The sequence below is a fragment of the Giraffa tippelskirchi genome, chromosome 6, assembly GCF_054371585.1.
Source record: "Giraffa tippelskirchi isolate mGirTip1 chromosome 6, T2T-mGirTip1v1.2.pri, whole genome shotgun sequence".
In the NCBI taxonomy this organism is placed as follows: Eukaryota; Metazoa; Chordata; class Mammalia; order Artiodactyla; family Giraffidae; genus Giraffa; species Giraffa tippelskirchi.
In genome coordinates this window covers 47,250,878-47,268,090 of record NC_137280.1, presented here as the reverse complement: position 1 = coordinate 47,268,090, position 17,213 = coordinate 47,250,878, and the positions used below count along the sequence as shown (strand labels likewise).

Genomic DNA, 17,213 nt, shown 5'->3' with positions numbered 1-17,213 from the left:
GAATTTCCCTTTTCTCCATATCTGCTCTTTCAAGAGTCCCCTGTGAAACTATATGAAGTTAAAAGGACCACTAATGTTCTTTTCCAGTATAAAGAGTTACAAATTCTACTACTTTGTGAAGAACAGACATGGCCTTTAAATGAAAATGATTACAAAATCACTTTGTAACTTGTTTTAGATCTTGTAGATTCTATACATATACATATGTATACATATCTGTGTTACTTTGGGTCTTATTTTTCTGTTCCTGAAGAATTTAAACTAAGCAGCTGTCCTTTATGTGGTAGAACCATAACAGATGTAAAGTTTCCCCTCTCAAGGCTCTTATGAAGAGAGTTTATCCCCCTTTGGATGTTTCCATTTAAGATCAGATACCCAGGTGGTATAGCACCAGAACCTAATAGCCCAAGACCCTGTTCGTTGTAATTCACCGTAAAATAGAGACCTCAGAGCCATGAGATGCCACCATGCTCACCAGGTCCAAAGCACTCACTAAGTCCTCCTATCCAAAATGGGGAAGGCAAGGATCACTTAAACACTGTAAGGATATACAGAAAAGATAAAAACTAATTCAAAAATATAAATACACCCCAATGTTCATATCAGCACTATTCACAATAGCCAAGACACGGAAAAAAACCCAAGTGCCCATCAACAGATGTATTGGTTTAAGAAGATGTGGTTTAAGAAGAAGTTGGTACATATATACAATGGAATATTACTCAGTTGTAAAAGAATGAAATATTGTCATTTGCAGCAACATGGATGGACCTAGAAAATATCATACTAAGTGAAGTAAGTCAGAGAAAGACAAATATATGATATCATTTACATGTGGAATCTAAAAAACAATACAAATGAATCTATATACAAAACAGAAATAGACTCACAGGCAGAAAACAAATTTATGGTTACTGAAGGGGGAAGGGAAAGAAGGAGGGATAAATTAGAAGTATGGGGTTAACAGATACAAACTACTATGTATAAAACAGATAAGCAATAAGGATTTACTGTATAGCACAGGAAACTATATTCATTGTTATTATGAATAACAATTATGTTATAATAATCTACAATGGAAAATTATCTGTGTGTATATATGTGCATGCATGCTAATTTGCTTCAGTCATGTCCGACTCTTGGTGACCCTATGGACTGTAGCCCACCAGGCTTCTCTGTCCATGGAATTCTCTAGGCAAGCATACTGGAGTGGGTTGCCATGCTCTCTTCCAGGGGATCTTCCTAACCCAGGGATTAAATCCATGTCTCCTGAATTGGCAGGCAGATTCTTTACCTCTGAGCCACCTGGGAAGCCCCATGTGTACGTATATATATTCAGTTATATGTATACATATATATATAACTGAAACACTTTGCTATACAACTGAGACTAACACAATATTATAAATCAAATATACTTCTATTTAAAAAAACACTGTGAAAAACAAAAAAACACTGTGAGGATAAGGTAGTTCTCCCCAAAGTCATGACATTTGTGTATCTATCCCTGATGTTGTTTAGTTACTAAGTCATGTCTGACTCTTGCGACCCCATGGACTGTATAGCCTTCCAGGCTCCTCTGTCCATAGGATTTTCCAGGCAAGATTACTTAAGTGGGTTGCCATTTCCTCCTCCATCCCTGACATTGGAACAGAGTTAACAGCTAGACTCGCCACTCACACAGCATCCTGCTGACCACAAGTGGCAGTGCTTTTCCCTCAGCCCACTTCAGTTAAGCAAAGGCCTCAGACTGGCTTCTTCTCCACTTAGCAAATACTAAGAATATCGAAGACCTCCCATAATATCATAATATCATATTTGTATGGATTGGTTACCTGTCCATAGGAGCCAGGTAAATAATAGCAATGAACAAAGTAATTTTGTCACTAGGGAATGGTGGGGACTTTGGTGAACTGGAAAGCACACAATCCATCTCATTGGGTGAGCAGCTTTTCGGCTACAATTTATTATCACCAAGTATAAATTCAGGTCCCAGTGATGGTAGAAATCGCAATTTTTAAGAGAAGTCAGCAGTTGGGATGTTTGTGTTGAATTCCCTGATTTCCCAGTGTACGAACAAACCATGGCCCATGGGCACCAGTTTTCCTGATTTAGGGTCAGGCCCAGAGTAGGCTCAGTTGCATCCAAAAATATAAATGAATGAGAAAAAGAGGAATCTCTAAGAGACCCTAGTTCTAACCCGTTGTCCTAACTTGTAAGTCCAAGGGACTAAATTTTAAAAAAAAACCATCACAATTATTTTATCCAAACCTACTAAAGTTCCATGAAGTTAGGACCCTGTTTTGTTCGTTCATCTTCTACAGCACCTGACATGAGCTCATAAACATCTTAAAGGGGCAGCCCTCTCCTCCTATATCTTCTGTCCATATGAGCTTAATGACTGAATGGTGGACACTTTTTGAGCAATTTCCTTAGACTTAATAGGACTCAGCCAATGACAAGGATCCATGAAAGCCCATTCAGTGACATCAGAGATCAAGTGGTCACTATGATTTTGATGACTGGCTCTTATAGTTCTTATAGCGTGGTCACAGCAACAGTATCCACTCTTCAGGGGTTCCTCTGAAAAGTTGTGCTTATTTATCCCAGGAAAGTGTTCAGGAATATGTATTGTTCATTAACCTCCAAGAATAGTAGCCATCATTTTCAGATGAAACTGGATGATGTGCTGTGCTGTTCTTAGTCACTCAGTCATGTCCAATTCTTTGCAACACCATGGACTGTATCCTGCCAGACTCCTCTGTCCATGGGGATTCTCCAGGCAAGAATACTAGAGTGGGTAGCCTGTCCCTTCTCCAGGGGATCTCCCCTACCCAGGAATAGAACCAGGATCTCCTGCATTGCAGGCGGGTTCTTTACCAGCTGAGCTACCAGGGAAGCCCAAAACTGGGTGGTAGTCTCAGCCATTTAATTGCTAGTGACAGTGCATCTTCTAGCCATCAGCACACACCAGCAGGTGTGAACAGTTTTAATTCTACTCTTATCCAGGCTTCCACTTTCAAAAGCTGTTCCAAATGGCAACAGGTCCACACTAACACTCAAGACCATCCACTAAAATAGCAAGTTAATTAGGTATCATTCTGAATGCCTCAGTGCACATGCCATACCGGGAAATGACAGATAGCAGACTAATTTCTTAGCTTCACAAAGGATGAGAGGTAAATTGAATCTTTTGAATACAAGTCATGTCTGTAAAGTAGGAAGCCAGGATTTCCTTCAGCTGTGTTCATAAAGCAGCCCCCAACCGGATGCTGCCTTTTTTCCCTTTGATCATGTTTTCATGATTAGGAGAAACACAGTTCATTTGAATTCACTGGCACTAGTTCAGTTTTGAAGTCAACATGAGAAATTTATTTGTGTATATAAAGGGAAGGGGAAATAGTCATAGGACTTGAAAAGGAATCTTAGGAATAAGCTTGTCTATTTTGCAGTTGAATTACTGTTGGATTTTTGTTTAGTTTTTGGATTTTGGGTTGGGGGGCGGTTTGCAGTGAACATTTTGCAGGAATGCTATGGCAGTTTCAGAATGGTACACATGCAAAAGACTCATCTTCAGTTGTTAGTATCTACAGGACTTAAGGTGGTGGGAGGGATACACTGGTTGCTGCAGAGAACATCACCAGAAAGGATGTTTTGTGTAGTCGACATTTGATAAAGCTTCTTTTATGTTCAGCAAAGGGGGATCGGTTTTTGCTGGAAGGAACAGCCAGCCCAGTCATTCCTGACCAAACACCACAGCCCATACTGGTGGCAGCACACAGGAGCCCGGAGGACAGAGGTGTCCAATCGCCATAGCCTGGCTGCTTGGGGGCAGGCAAGAATACATGAATCTTCCGGGCTGGATTTCTGAAACCTCTGGAAAGAAACATTTACATCTCAAGTCAAAACATCTCATTCCTGAAAAGAGCCATGGACCAAAGTGAGCACTTCCACTCCCTGGCAGACAGGCCCTTTGAAATGTTGCTTTATGAATGAGCTAAAAGTGGTAGTCTGAATTTATTTCAGTGTCTGCATTACTCAGTTGTCCTTTGGTCTTTTGTGTGTCTATAAATAATAGCATGATGCTGAGCACGTCTGATTCCTCAGATATTTGCTTTTACAGGGCACGGGTGATCCATGCAAGGAAATATCGCAGACTTTAAGAAAATATCACAGACCTTACCCCCGTGGAAGCTGTTGTTGTTGTTTAGCAGTGAAGTCATGTCTGCTTTGTGACCCCTTGGACTGTAGCCCGCCCGGCTTCTCTGTGCATGGGATTTCTCAGGCAAGAATAGTGGAGTGGGCTGCCATTTCCTTCTCCAGAGGTTCTTCCCAACCCAGGGATCAAACCTGTGTCTCTTATGTCTCCTGCATTGGCAGGCAAGTTCTTTACCACTGAGCCACCAGGGAAGCCTGGAACCAATTGTTGGGAGTCAGAAATGTGAAAAAGAAACTGAGCTCAGCTTGGCCTGAGCCGAGAGTCCTGAACTACGTCACCCAAGATAAACAGGGTTGTTTTAAGGGCCCTTGAAGCTTCCCCTATGGCTCAGCCTGCAATGCAGGAGATTCAGGTTTGTCCCTGGGTCAAGAAGATTCCTTGGAAGAGGGCATAGCAACCCACTCCAGTATTCTTGCCTAGAGAATTCCATGGATGGAGGAGCCTGGCAGGCTACAGTCCTTATGGTTGCAAAGAGTTGGACACGACTGAAGCGCCTGAGCACTCACACACAAGGGCCCTTGAGCTCATCAGATAAGACTCTCTGCTGTTATGAACAGAATGTGGCCATCTTCAGCCACAGCAAATACCCAACTTCAGTCCCGGACCCACCACAAACAAGCATGTACATACGTTACCGTGAACAAGTCTCTGCCTTGCTGTGGATTTTCAAAATTCTTTAGCATCTGTACAAGATGTGTTGGGATAAGAGCTTTACCTTGGCTTCACCCATGCTCTTCAACAATGTACCTGAGCCTTCTTCCATCTGTCCATCCATTCCTTTTTTTTTTTCAATTGTGCTAAAACATACCTGACATAAAATTCACTATTTTAATCATTTTTAAGTGTACAACTCAATGCCATTAAGTACACGTAAGTGGTATGCAACTATCAGCACTATCCATTTCCAGAACTTTTATTTTATTTTTTCATTTTCAGAACTTTTTTTTTTGGCTGCGTTGGATTGTCCTCGCTGCATGCAGGTTTTCTCTAGTTGCAGCAAGCAAGGTTACTCTCTAACTGCAGTGCACGGGTTTCTCATTGCAGTGGCCTCTCTTGTTGTGGAGCACCAGCTCTACGGTGCACTGGCTTGAGTAGTTGTAGCACGTGGACTCAGTCATTGCATGCTCGTGGGCATGCCCCAAGGCATGTGGGATCTTCCCAGATCAGGGATCAAACCGGTGTCTGCTGCACTGCAAGGCAGATTCTTAACCACTGGACCACCAGGGAAGCCCCCAGGATTTTTAAATCATCCCAGATAGCAGCTCTTCTCTATCACTGAATGGTAACCAGTAACTCCCCACACTCAGAGGAAGAGTCCCAGCCTGGGGCAGCCTCTATTCTTCCTGTCACTCTGAATTTGCCTATTCTAGGTACTTCATGTAAGTGGAATCATACAATATTTGTCCTTTTGTGTCTGCATAATGTCTTCACTAGGACTTCTCTGGTGGCTCAGATGGTAAAGCATCTGCCTACAATGCGGGAGGACCCAGGTTCGATCCCTGGGTCAGGAAGATCTTCTGGAGAAGGAAACGGCAACCCACTCCAGTACTCTTGCCTGGAGAATTCCATGGACAGAGGAGCACGGTAGGCTACAGTCCATGGGGTCGCAAAGAGTCGGACACGACTGAGTGACTTCACTCACTCACTCACTCAATGTCTTCACTTAGCATAACGCCTTCAGTGTGTCAGAATGCCATTCCTTCTTATGGCTGAATAACATTTCGTCATGTGGATAGGCCACATTTTGTTTATCTGTTCAACTGCAGTTGGGCACTTGGGGTTGTTTCCACCGTTTGGCTATTGTGAATAGTGCGACTATGAACATCAGTGCACAAGTATCTGTTTTAGTCCTCGCTTTCAGTTCACTTGGGTATATATCCAAGGAACAGACTTGTTGGATCATAGGGTGATACTGTGTTTAACTTTTTGACAAGCTGCCATAGTGGCTGCACCATTTACATTGTCACCAACAGTGCATGAGGTTTCCAGTTTATCCACAGCTTCACCATTATTTTCCATTTTTTGGAGAGCCATCCCAACAGGTATGAATGGTAACTCACGGTTAAAATTCACTTGTATTTTCCTAATGACATTGAGCATCATTTCATGTGCTTGTTAGCTATATATCTTCTTTACTGCTGCTGCTGCTGCTAAGTCACTTCAGTCATGTCCAACTCTGTGCGACCCCATAGACGGCAGCCCACTAGGCTCCCCGGTCCCTGGGATTCTCCAGGCAAGAACACTGGAGTGGGTTGCCATTTCCTTCTCCAGTGCATGAAAGTGAAAAGTGAAAGTGAAGTCGCTCAGTCGTGCCCGAATCTTAGCAACCCCAGGGACTGCAGCCTACCAGGCTCCTGAATCCATGGGATTTTCCAGGCAAGAGTACTGAAGTGGGTTGCCATTGCCTTCTCCGTATCCTCTTTGAAGAAACATCTATTCAAGTCTTTTGTCTATTTTTGAGTTGAGTTGTTTGGAGTTTTTAGCTATTTAGTTGTAGCAATTATGTATCTATTTTGGATACTAACCCCTTATCAGATAATATATATGATTTGAAAATATTTTCTCCCATTCTGTAAAGTTGTCTTTTCACTCTTGATATAATGTCCCTTGAGGCATAAAAGTTTTAAATTTTGATGTAGTCCAGTTTATCTCTTTTTTCTTCCGTTGCCTGTTTGCTGATGTCAAATCCAAGAAATCACTGCCAAACTCAAAGTTATTAACATTTTCCCATTTTCTTCTAAGAGTCTTAAGGGTTTAGCTCTTACATTTAGGTCTTTACATTTAGATGCATTTAAAGTTAATTTTTTTATGCATCCTTCCTTCTTTTCATTTTTACTTTTACTTGACAAATACTTATTGGAGTCTTAATATATAACATGAATTGTATGGGATACAGCTAAGAAAATGAAGTCCCTTTCATCCCTCACAGATCTTACATTCTAGTGAGGAAGACAGACAATGGACATCTGATCAAATCTATAAATAAGATACAAATGAAATCATTTCACATAATGTTGAGCGGTCTGAAGGAATCCTGGGTGATGAGATAGTGATTTCACATGGGACAGTGTGGCAGGAACTCCAGCGGATATGGTCAGAGAAGGCCTCTGATTGGAGGTGGAGGCAGCCGGGTGAAGAGCTGAGAGAAGCATTTCAGGCAGAGGGGAAAGACCCTGAGATAGGGTGAAGATGGCATTTTCATGGGACTGAAAAGGATGGTGGGTCCACGTGAGTTGAGTGAGTGTGAGAAGAATCAGAGCTGGGGTGAGAAGCAGGGCCAGGTCTGGCTGGGGTTAGGGGATGTGGTTTTGTTCTTCTAATTGCATTGGAGGGTGTTAAGCAAGAAAATGGTGTGATCAAACTTGTAATGCAAGACCATCACTCTGGCTGCCATGGGGGAGAATGACCTGAAGAGGACGAGAGTGGAGCAAAAGTGGAAGCAGCTCTTAGAGGCTTTTCAAGTAGGACAGAAGCATGCAGTGAGTAAGACAGGCTGTGATGGATGGAGAGGTGAGAAGTGGTCTGATTGGGGATTTATTTGGCAGGTAGATCTGACAGACTTGCTGATGGACTGAACTTGCAGAGAACAGAAAGAGCAATCAAAGATGACTCCTAGGGACTTCGCTGGTGGTCCAGTGGCTAAGACTTCATGTTCCCAATGCAGGGGGCCTGGGTTCGATCCCTGGTCACCAAACTAGATCCCACATGTTGCAACTAAATATCCTTTGTGCTGCAACTAAGCCCTGGAGCAGCCAAATAATTTTTTTTTTTTTAAAGGGATGACTCCTAGGTTTTTGCCTAAGGAAAAGTGGAAGGTGGAGTCAATCCTGTCTTGTACATGTGAACCTTGAGATGCCAGTGTCCCCTCCCATCATCTTTATTCATCCAGTAACTGTTGAGCACCTGTTTGCTGTGTGTGGTGCTGGCCGCAGCCCTGCCCCATGGACATTCCTTCTTCTACCAGGTGTGCCCCCACACTGGTGCTCATCACAGAAAACAGACCCAGAGACCCACAAAAACCCAACCAAACACTGGCACATTTCTTAATTTCATTTAGGCCTGGAAATCTGGGGGTTGAGGAGCCACTGATGGGAGTGACCATAGCAGTAGGAGGTGCTGGTGTCTTTGCTGACTCAGCTCAATGATCACTGGCGAAATTAAGGGAATCATGGAATTTGTTTGGGGAAGTAGAGATAAAATCTTAGTTAATTTTTTTTTTTTTAAGTCACTTGTTGCCCACAGCCTGAAAGTTAATGTCCTGGTGAAGTCCTTTCTAATATACCTTAAGTCCAAGTTGCAAAATCTTTAAAGTCAAGGGTGACCCTGTTCTATTTTCCTTGGCAGCACATGCAGGGCCTGGGGCCATGCCCTCCGCACAGGGAGAGCCTGGCAGGGGCGCCTGATTCACATAGCTTGGTCACTGTAGGTGGTGTTTTTCCAGAAGCTGGTGAGCTTCTGTACATTTGGGTAGAAGGCTCTCAGGCAACAGTAATGGCTTTTGAAAGCTTTGTGGGAAAGAGGTATCACTTGATAAATTCTGAGTTGGGAATCAGCAAGTACGAAGCCAACAAGAAATGTGACTTTTAAAACTATGACTACTATCAAGTCGCTGTTTCTTATGACTGAGTTAATTTATATACTGAGTAGCTTTCACAAACTGTCTTTGTAAAGCCCTGTGTAACTATTTTTGCTTACTGTTTCAGGAAAGAGTCACCAAGCTTGCACCACGCCCTCAGTCAGAAGAGGATCTATCTGCTCTGTTTGAAGCATCAATGAAACTGTATTAATTTTCATTTTCACTGAAAGAACTACCCTTGGCCATCGTAGTTCTGATAACAGAAGTTGATCTAGCAAGAATTTTGTCTTTTCACCTCCCTCCACCTTTTCACATATAACTCCCTCGTTACCATTTTGAATGTGATATAAATTTATCCTGTAGAAGATTCCCTGATGCTCCAAGTCTAGCTACTTCCATAGGACAGGCTGGACAAATGCCCACCATGCTGGACCCTCAGACAGACTTCAGGAATTCATGTTCCTACCCCAAACCCTGCAGACTGCCCCTGCTCCATGGATCAAAAGGTCAAATACTCAATATCTACCAAAAATGTTAATGCATGTACTCTTTGCCCAGTAATCAACCCCACCTCTAGAAATTTATTCTGTAAAATTCTAGCACAAGTGTGTAAAGAAATATGGCAAGAGTGCTTCTGGCAGCACATTTTCTAATAATAAAACATTTGAAAGAACTTAAGTATTCATTAATAGTATATAGATAAATAAATCGTGTGTGCTCAGTTGTTCAGTCGTGTCCAACTCTTTGTGACCCCATAGACTGTAGCTCACCCTTCTGTCCATGGGATTTCCTGGGCAAGAACACTGGAGCTGGTTGCCATTTCCTCCTCCAGGAAATCTTACCGACCCCAGGGATCAAACCTGAATCCCTTGCATCTCCTGCATTGGCAGGCAGGTTCTCCACCACTAGCGTCACCTGGGAAGCTCTAGGTTTCAGTGTACTTGCAGATTTATCTGTATTTTAAATTGGATTAAAGTTTTAATCAAGTAAAGTACATAATTACATCAAGATTTAAAAAAAAAAACAGATGAGAAGGGCATTACTGTGCCATTCAACCTGCCTGGGGCAGGTTTATCTCTTTAAACATCTTTGTTTACTTGGGATTTTAAAAATAACATTTAAATATTGCTTATCGGGCAGGCGGTCTTCTCTAATTACACACATAAAACATGTTCAGTACCAAAACCTGGTAATACAAAGAAACACAGAAGAAAATATTTGTTTACAATGCACCATCCAGAAGATAATCACCACTAAAAAATAACAAAATTTTAAAATATATGTTCTCCCCGTAATTTTGTGCACATGTATAGTTATAGATAATTATATGTATACATATGTATTTATATATTTTTTTACTTAGCAACAATCACCGAGGTGTAGTTTTAGTTCCTATAGAATGAATGTTCAAATTCTTTACGCCAAGTGCCCAAAAGGCAAGCACAAGACAGTTCCAATAGAATTTCAGCTCTGCCTTGCAGACTCTATCTAGCTAAAATTCCCTCCAGCTTTTTAGGGGAATCGTGGATTCTGAGAGCAGAAGCTTTGTGAATAAGGTAGAGAACAGTGAAACTCTCTGTCAATCTGAGATCCTTTAGGAAACTTTAATAAACAAATAAATGTTTAATAAATATTTCAAAATACATTTGTCAGGGAGGAAGGTGAGAGGGTGGTCAAGAGGGAGGGGACATAGGTGGGCTGATTCATGTTGATATTTGGCAGAAACCAACATAATTCTGTAAAACAATTATCCTTCAATTAAAAAAATAAATTTAAAATTAAAAGAAAGAAAAAAAAGTACATTTGGCATAGCAAAAATATATATGCCCCCCACCAAGAAAGTCCAGGTAAATTTGGGACCTCTTGTAATGTATTTTATAAGATGATTTGACATCATTAGAACCCGCATAAGACCAGGGCTCCAGTGCCCTGGATTCCATTTCCAGCCTCTTGCTCTGAGTCTTACTTTATTCAACCAAGTCCTCTACAATCTTGAAAATACCCTGACTGGATTTCAGGTACTACCCTGTCCTTAATGTGAGATTCTGAGTTTGGGAACTTTAAAATCATTTGAGATATGAAAATGCATTCGTTATCCCTCTGAAATGTTCCATGCCATTTCCACCAGTAAACAGATGTCTCACTGTGACTCACCAGGAGGGGTGCTTGGTATTCATGCTGAGATGACTCTTAGAGGAAGGATTTAAAGGTCAAGCATGAAGAAACAGATTTAGGAAGCCTCGAGTTTTTAATCCTAATACCCATCATTTCAGTCCTCACAATTTGAGAATACAGAAGAGATGTATTTCTTGACATCAGAGTATGACACAAGAGATAATGTCAATTTCTGTAAACCAAACATTTTTGTGTATCTGAAACAACAATTAGTACATTTTTTCAAGTTGAATCCTACTTATCTATTGATTTCCTTAAATGATCAAACTGTTCCTAGGGGTCACGGCTCCATTTACATGGATTAATCTAGTTGTTAAGGAAAGGAAAATTAAAGGAATCATATTCAAAAGTTTATATAGTATTGCTTTCACAAAATTATCACATATGGTGGCATTTTCACTTAAAATACATCATCCCTAACTTATTTCTTGATACAAAATCACCAATTTGTTTCACGCAGGTCCTGTTTCTTTGATCTTTGCCACAAGCCACAATAAATAGCTGGTGTGTTGCACTTCTGTCCCTTTCCTGTGCCCAGAGGAGGGCTGTGCTGGGATTGTCCTTGTGAGTGTGTCTGTGGACACAGCTGGGGGGTGTTTTCCAGCGGTCAATGAGGTAAATCTGCTCTTGTAAAACAGAGACAAGTACAGTATCAAAATAGAGAGCAAAAACTGCTTTTCTGGCCTTTTAACCCTGAGAAAGATTAATGGTTGTTTAGATTAGAAACTGTACTCTAATGAGGGACTGTCCCTCTGGGGAGTGGGTATGAGAAAGGGGGTGGTTCACCTCCAGGTCAGCATTGCACTGGCTGCAGGGTCTCTGATGACCAGCAACCCCTCTCAGAGACAGCTTGCCCAGGCTCCTCCATTGAATGCTGGGTCCTCTGGGAGTTGGTGAGGAGGCCAGGCCACAGCCTGCTCTATCACCATCACAATGGCCTGCGGGAGGTGGTCCCCGGGGACAAACCACACTTTGAATGGGCAGAAATTGGTTCTTAAAGCCCTAGGTTGAATTACCAGCAGCTGGGGGTGGGAGGGTCTAGTTTCTCATGCTATTATTCTTTCCAGCCACCCCAACAACTCTCAGAATCAATGCATACCCCCCCCAAATTGCTCTAACTGTAATTTTGTCCCATGTGACATCCCTCATGAAACTACGTGCGAGACAGCCAACTTTAAAGTAACTCCATCTCATTCTTTGCGGCTTTAAAATTGACTTTTTTCTTTGAGTGCTTTTAATTGGTTTTCTAACTTATAAAATTAGAAACTGATTAAAATAATCATGAGTGAAAAGAAAAAAAAAAAACTACCATCATATTATTACCCAAACACAGCTGTGATCATTAGCTATATTTTCTTTCTATCTTTTTAATTTGATGGTGTCATTTCTAGCTCTTTTCCCTTAAGCCATGACATTTTAAGTATTTTCTGTGTTGCCATATAATCTTCAGGACCATTATTTTAGAAGGTATGTAACAGTTTATTGAATAGGAATTTAATCATTTATTCTTATTACAGGGCACCAAAAGTGCTTCCAAATTTTTACTCCTACCACTACCATCACAATGAATAAATGAGAAGGTACACGTGGCTTGTCTCATATTCTAAATTAACTTCTTAGATTAATGAATCCCCAAATGGAATTTTTACTTTAAAGTATGGCCATTTTGAACTTCCCTGGTGGCTCAGTGGTAAAGAACCTGCCTGCCGATGCAGGACATGCAGGAGATGCAGGTTGCATCCCTGGGTCAGGAAGATCCCCTGGAGGAGAAAGTGTCAACCCACTCCAGTATTCTTGCGTGGAAAACCCATGGACAGAGGAGCCTGGCGGGTTACAGTCCATGAGATCGAAAAAGAGTCAGACATGACTGAGCAACTAAAGAAACTTCACTTTACAGGGTTGTTATAAATGTCTGCAGGATGTGCCTGACCTACAGTCTATACTCAGCACTTGTGAGTTCTCATCCCTTCCCCAGCACCCCTACATGATGTCAGCTGGGTACCAAGGGCCTCTAAGCTTACCCCAGGACAAGAATGACCTGGGGCGCTAGTTTAGAAAGATAGAGATCACCAGGCCTTTCCTCCATCCCCCAGAAATTCAGATCTTGTCAGCCTGGGTTTGAACTCAGGGATCTGTTCTCAGGTAAGTTTCGTTTAGGAAAATAAGGTTGCTCTTGGACCTGTTTGGCAGCTTCTCTGCATAGGTGGTGAGAAAAACAAAGCGGCAGTCTCAACTTTCAGCGAGCACAGAAACTTCTGGAGAGTTTGGAAAAACATGGGTTTCTGGGTCCCAGCCCCAGGGTTTCTAATTCAATAGGTGCATTTTGAGCTAGTTCCCAGGTGATGCTGCTAGTCTGAGACCACATGTTAAGAACCACTGAACCTGTGGATTGCAATTTTCTCATATTTCAAATTCAGGAGATTCCAGCTGGAATTAGTCCTACCCAGCGCAGAACAGGACCATGAGTCCAAGATGAAGGTCAGGACAGGACCAGGACACTGACCACAGGACATCCTCTCCCCCAGAGTGGGAGACCCCAGCCCCAGGCACCATCCTGCTTCTTCCCCACTGTGCCGGCCTAACCATGAAGCCCCTGCCTCCCTCGTTTCCACCTGCTTTTCAGGCTGAAGCCTTATCAAGGTGTGGAGAGGTCCTTCCATCAAAGCCGAGACAGAAAGGAGACATTCACTTGTGACTGCAGCATTGAGGAAGACCACGGTATTGGCTGCAATCAGGATGTGACTATTAAAAATTGCAGTAAGTACCAGGGCAATGAGTTTCATTTCGGTAAAATTGGTGTAAAGAATAAAAGGTCTCCCAGCTATGGGGTTAACAGACTAGTAAGATCACTCTGTCTTACCTCTGTTTATAAAATAGAAAACAAAAATTCTCCTCTTTACATGTGTGCTAAGTCATTTCAGTTGTGTCCGACTCTTTGCTACCCCATAGACTATAGCCCACCAGGCTCCTCTGTCCATGGGATTCTCCAGGCAAGAATACTGGAGTGGGTTGTCATGCCCTCCTCCAGGGGATCTTCCTGACCCAGGGATTGAACCCGCATCTCTTACATCTCCTGCACTGGCAAGCAAGTTCTTTACCACTAGAGACACCTGGGAAGCCCTCACCTCCTTACATTCCTGTTTAAAAAGTTATGCTGGGAGAAGTTTCCATTTTACCTGGAAAGTGCAAATAGAAAGAGTAAAGACATATAGAGTTGTAATTATTGGTAAAAAATATATATATATCAAAGGATAAGAATTAGAATAAAATGAACTGTGCCTCAAGGGACAAAGAGAAGGACAGTCACTCACATCCAGTTAGAAAAAGACAGCCCAGGCGTCCTGTGTTCACACCAGGTCACCACAGGCTGCTCTGCTCTGGCTCTTCCTCCTGACCTGGAGCTTGAACCACCTCACGCCCAAGAGCAAGGGTTTCTGATGCTTTCCTTGGAAATGAGCAGACACTGGGAGGGCTAGTCCTCTGTCATGCTACTGAACCACCAAAGTCTACGGATTTAAGAATTTTGGCTTAAAAATTAAAACTGAGTAGAAAGAAAATGATATTCCCTAAGTTTGTATGGGAGGGGGTCAGAGAGGGAGCAGTTCTCAAATTTTCCCTGAATGCCCGCTAAGCTCCCACCCCCGCCCCGCCCGGCAATGTGATGGGAGCTGCTGCCTAAGATACCCCGCCTCCCCTCTCAAGGGGCCAGAAAGTCACCTGAGAGCAGAAACACCGTGAGTGGGTGAACACTCTTAGCCTCTCCCCACCTTGGCCCCTACAAGAAATTTTGGCTTTGCTGGCTTGACCTCCAGGCTTCTTAGGGGGGAAATGGGATACCCAATGTGATGGACAGAACTATGTTTCCCCAAAATCGTGTGCTGAAGCCCCAACCTCCAGTACCTCACATATGACTGCATTTGGAGACAGGGTGTGTAAAGAGGTATAAGGTTAATTAAATGGGCATACCCTAATCTAATCTGTCTGGTGTCCTTAGATGAAGAGGAAATTTGGACACGAAAGAAACACCAGAGAGCCACACACAGGAAGGACCATGGAAGAATGCAATAAGGCCGCGCAAGAAGCCACCACCTGCAGGCCAAGGAGAGAGATGGCAGGACAAATCAAACCTGTCAATGCCTTGATCTTGGACTTCCAGCCTCCAGAGCTCTAAGAAAGTAAATTCCTGTTGTTTAAGTTCCCCCCAGCCTACCCTCAATCTGTGGTGTTTTTATTATAATAACTAACAATAAAGGTTTGTTAGCCAACCTAAATATCCATCAACAGAGGAATGGATAAAGATGTGGTACTTATACACAATGGAATATTAGGAGTTTACCTAGTGGTTCAGACAGTAAAGAATCTGCCAGCAATGTAGGAGAACCCGAGCTTGGTCCCTGGGTCAGGAAGGTCCCCTGGAGAAGGAAATGGCAACCCACTCTAGTATTCTTGCCTGGAGAATTCCATGGACAGGGGAATCTGGCAGGCTACAGTCCATGATGTCGAAAAGAGTCAGGCATGACTGATGAACACTTTCGCTTTCTTTCACTAATGTCCATAGACAGAGGAATGGATAAAGAAGATGTGGTACATATATATAATGGAAAATTACTCAGCCATTAAAAAGAACGAAATAATGCCATTTGCAGCAACATGGAGGGACCTAGAGATTGTCATCCTGAGTGAAAGAAGTCATATAGAGAAGAAGAAATATCATATGACATCCCTTTTATGCAGAATCTAAAAAGAAATGATACAAATGTGCTTATTTACAAAACAAAAATAGATTCACAGACTGAGAGAACAAGCTTGCATTTGGGGAAAACTGGGGTAAATAGATTGCTAGCGAGTCTGGGACTGACATGTACACACTGCTATATTTAAAATGGATAACCAACCAGGACCCACTGTTTAGCACACAGAACTCTGCTCAATGTTATGTGGGAACCTGGATGGGAGGGGGGGTTGGGGGAGAATGGATATATGTATATGTATATGTATGGCTGAGTCCCTTTGTTGTCCACCTGAAACTATCACAACATTGTTAATTGGCTACACTCCAATATAAAATAAAAAAGTCTAAAAACAAACAAAAAAACGCAAAGGGTTTGCTAGCAAATGAGGGGTAGACTAGAAGGATTTACATCAGAAAGGGCTAAAAGTCACTGGTAGGGAATTGTACCATTTTACATTCCCATCAGAAACGTGTGAGTTTCTCTGCATCCTCATCATAACTTGGTGTTCAGTCAGTTCAGTTCAATCGCTCAGTTGTGTCCGACTCTTTGTGACCCCATGAACTGCAGCACGCCAGGCCTCCCTGTCCATCACCAACTCCCAGAGTCCACCCAAACCCATGTCCATTGAGTCAGTGATGTCATCCAACCATCTCATCCTCTGTCGTCCCCTTCTCCTCCTGCCCTCAATCTTTCCCAGCATCAGGGTGCCGGAGTCCAGCTCCAGCAGCCAGGGAAACACCCTGAAGGGATGAACGGGGTTCAGCAAACGAAAATGATGCAGTCTCTCGCTCAAAGCACTGCGCTGCATGTTTATTTTAAGCATCAGGTTTTCTTTTATACTTTTACAAAAACATTAGGTCAGAGGTACGACATCTTCAGTTTCCCCTCACCCATATTTACTGTTTCCATCAATCACTGTTGTCCTTCAGAGTTCCCTCTTAAGTGTCCTTGTGATAACATTGTAATTCAAGTTTGTCTCGAGGTTGTATAATACATTCCTCAGTTTATTTCTTATCTCTTTAAATCCTGCTATCCCCTAGTAACTTAAGCTCATCATCTCCTAGAAAGGCTTTTAGCTATTAGTATCTCTAAAATACCTAGTTTCCATAAGCTATAGTAAAATATGCCAACACTACAACATACCTTAAACTTTTCGCTTCTAACTATTCTTTATTGCACTCATCTCACATGCTAGTAAAGTAATGCTCAAAATTCTCCAAGCCAGGCTTCAGCAATACGTGAACCGTGAACTTCCAGATGTTCAAGCTGGTTTTAGAAAAGGCAGAGGAACCAGAGATCAAATTGCCAATATCCGCTGGATCATCGAAAAAGCAAGAGAGTTCCAGAAAAACATCTATTTCTGCTTTATTGACTATGCCAAAGCCTTTGACTGCATGGATCACAATAAACTGTGGAAAATTCTGAAAGAGATGGGAATACCAGACCATCTGACCTGTCTCTTGAGAAACCTGTATGCAGGTCAGGAAGCAACAGTTAGAACTGGACATGG

The 17,213-nt window shown here is 42.4% G+C and overlaps 1 protein-coding gene across 4 annotated transcripts in view; it reads left to right on the top strand.

Annotated features, from left to right (window-relative positions):
* Positions 1-9,524, top strand: part of ADHFE1 (alcohol dehydrogenase iron containing 1) — a 34,171-nt gene extending 24,647 nt beyond the window's left edge. For 3 of the 4 annotated variants that reach the window (XM_081503298.1, XM_081503299.1, XM_081503297.1), the window contains one exon: positions 8,923-9,524. In XM_081503298.1, coding sequence (XP_081359424.1) covers positions 8,923-9,006 — 84 coding nt within the window. In that variant the 3' untranslated portion in view covers positions 9,007-9,524. Of the gene's footprint in view, positions 1-3,694; positions 3,941-8,922 lie in introns of all 4 variants that reach the window. The other variant, XM_081503296.1, reaches the window with a different exon arrangement.
* The last annotated feature ends 7,689 nt before the right edge of the window (positions 9,525-17,213 follow it).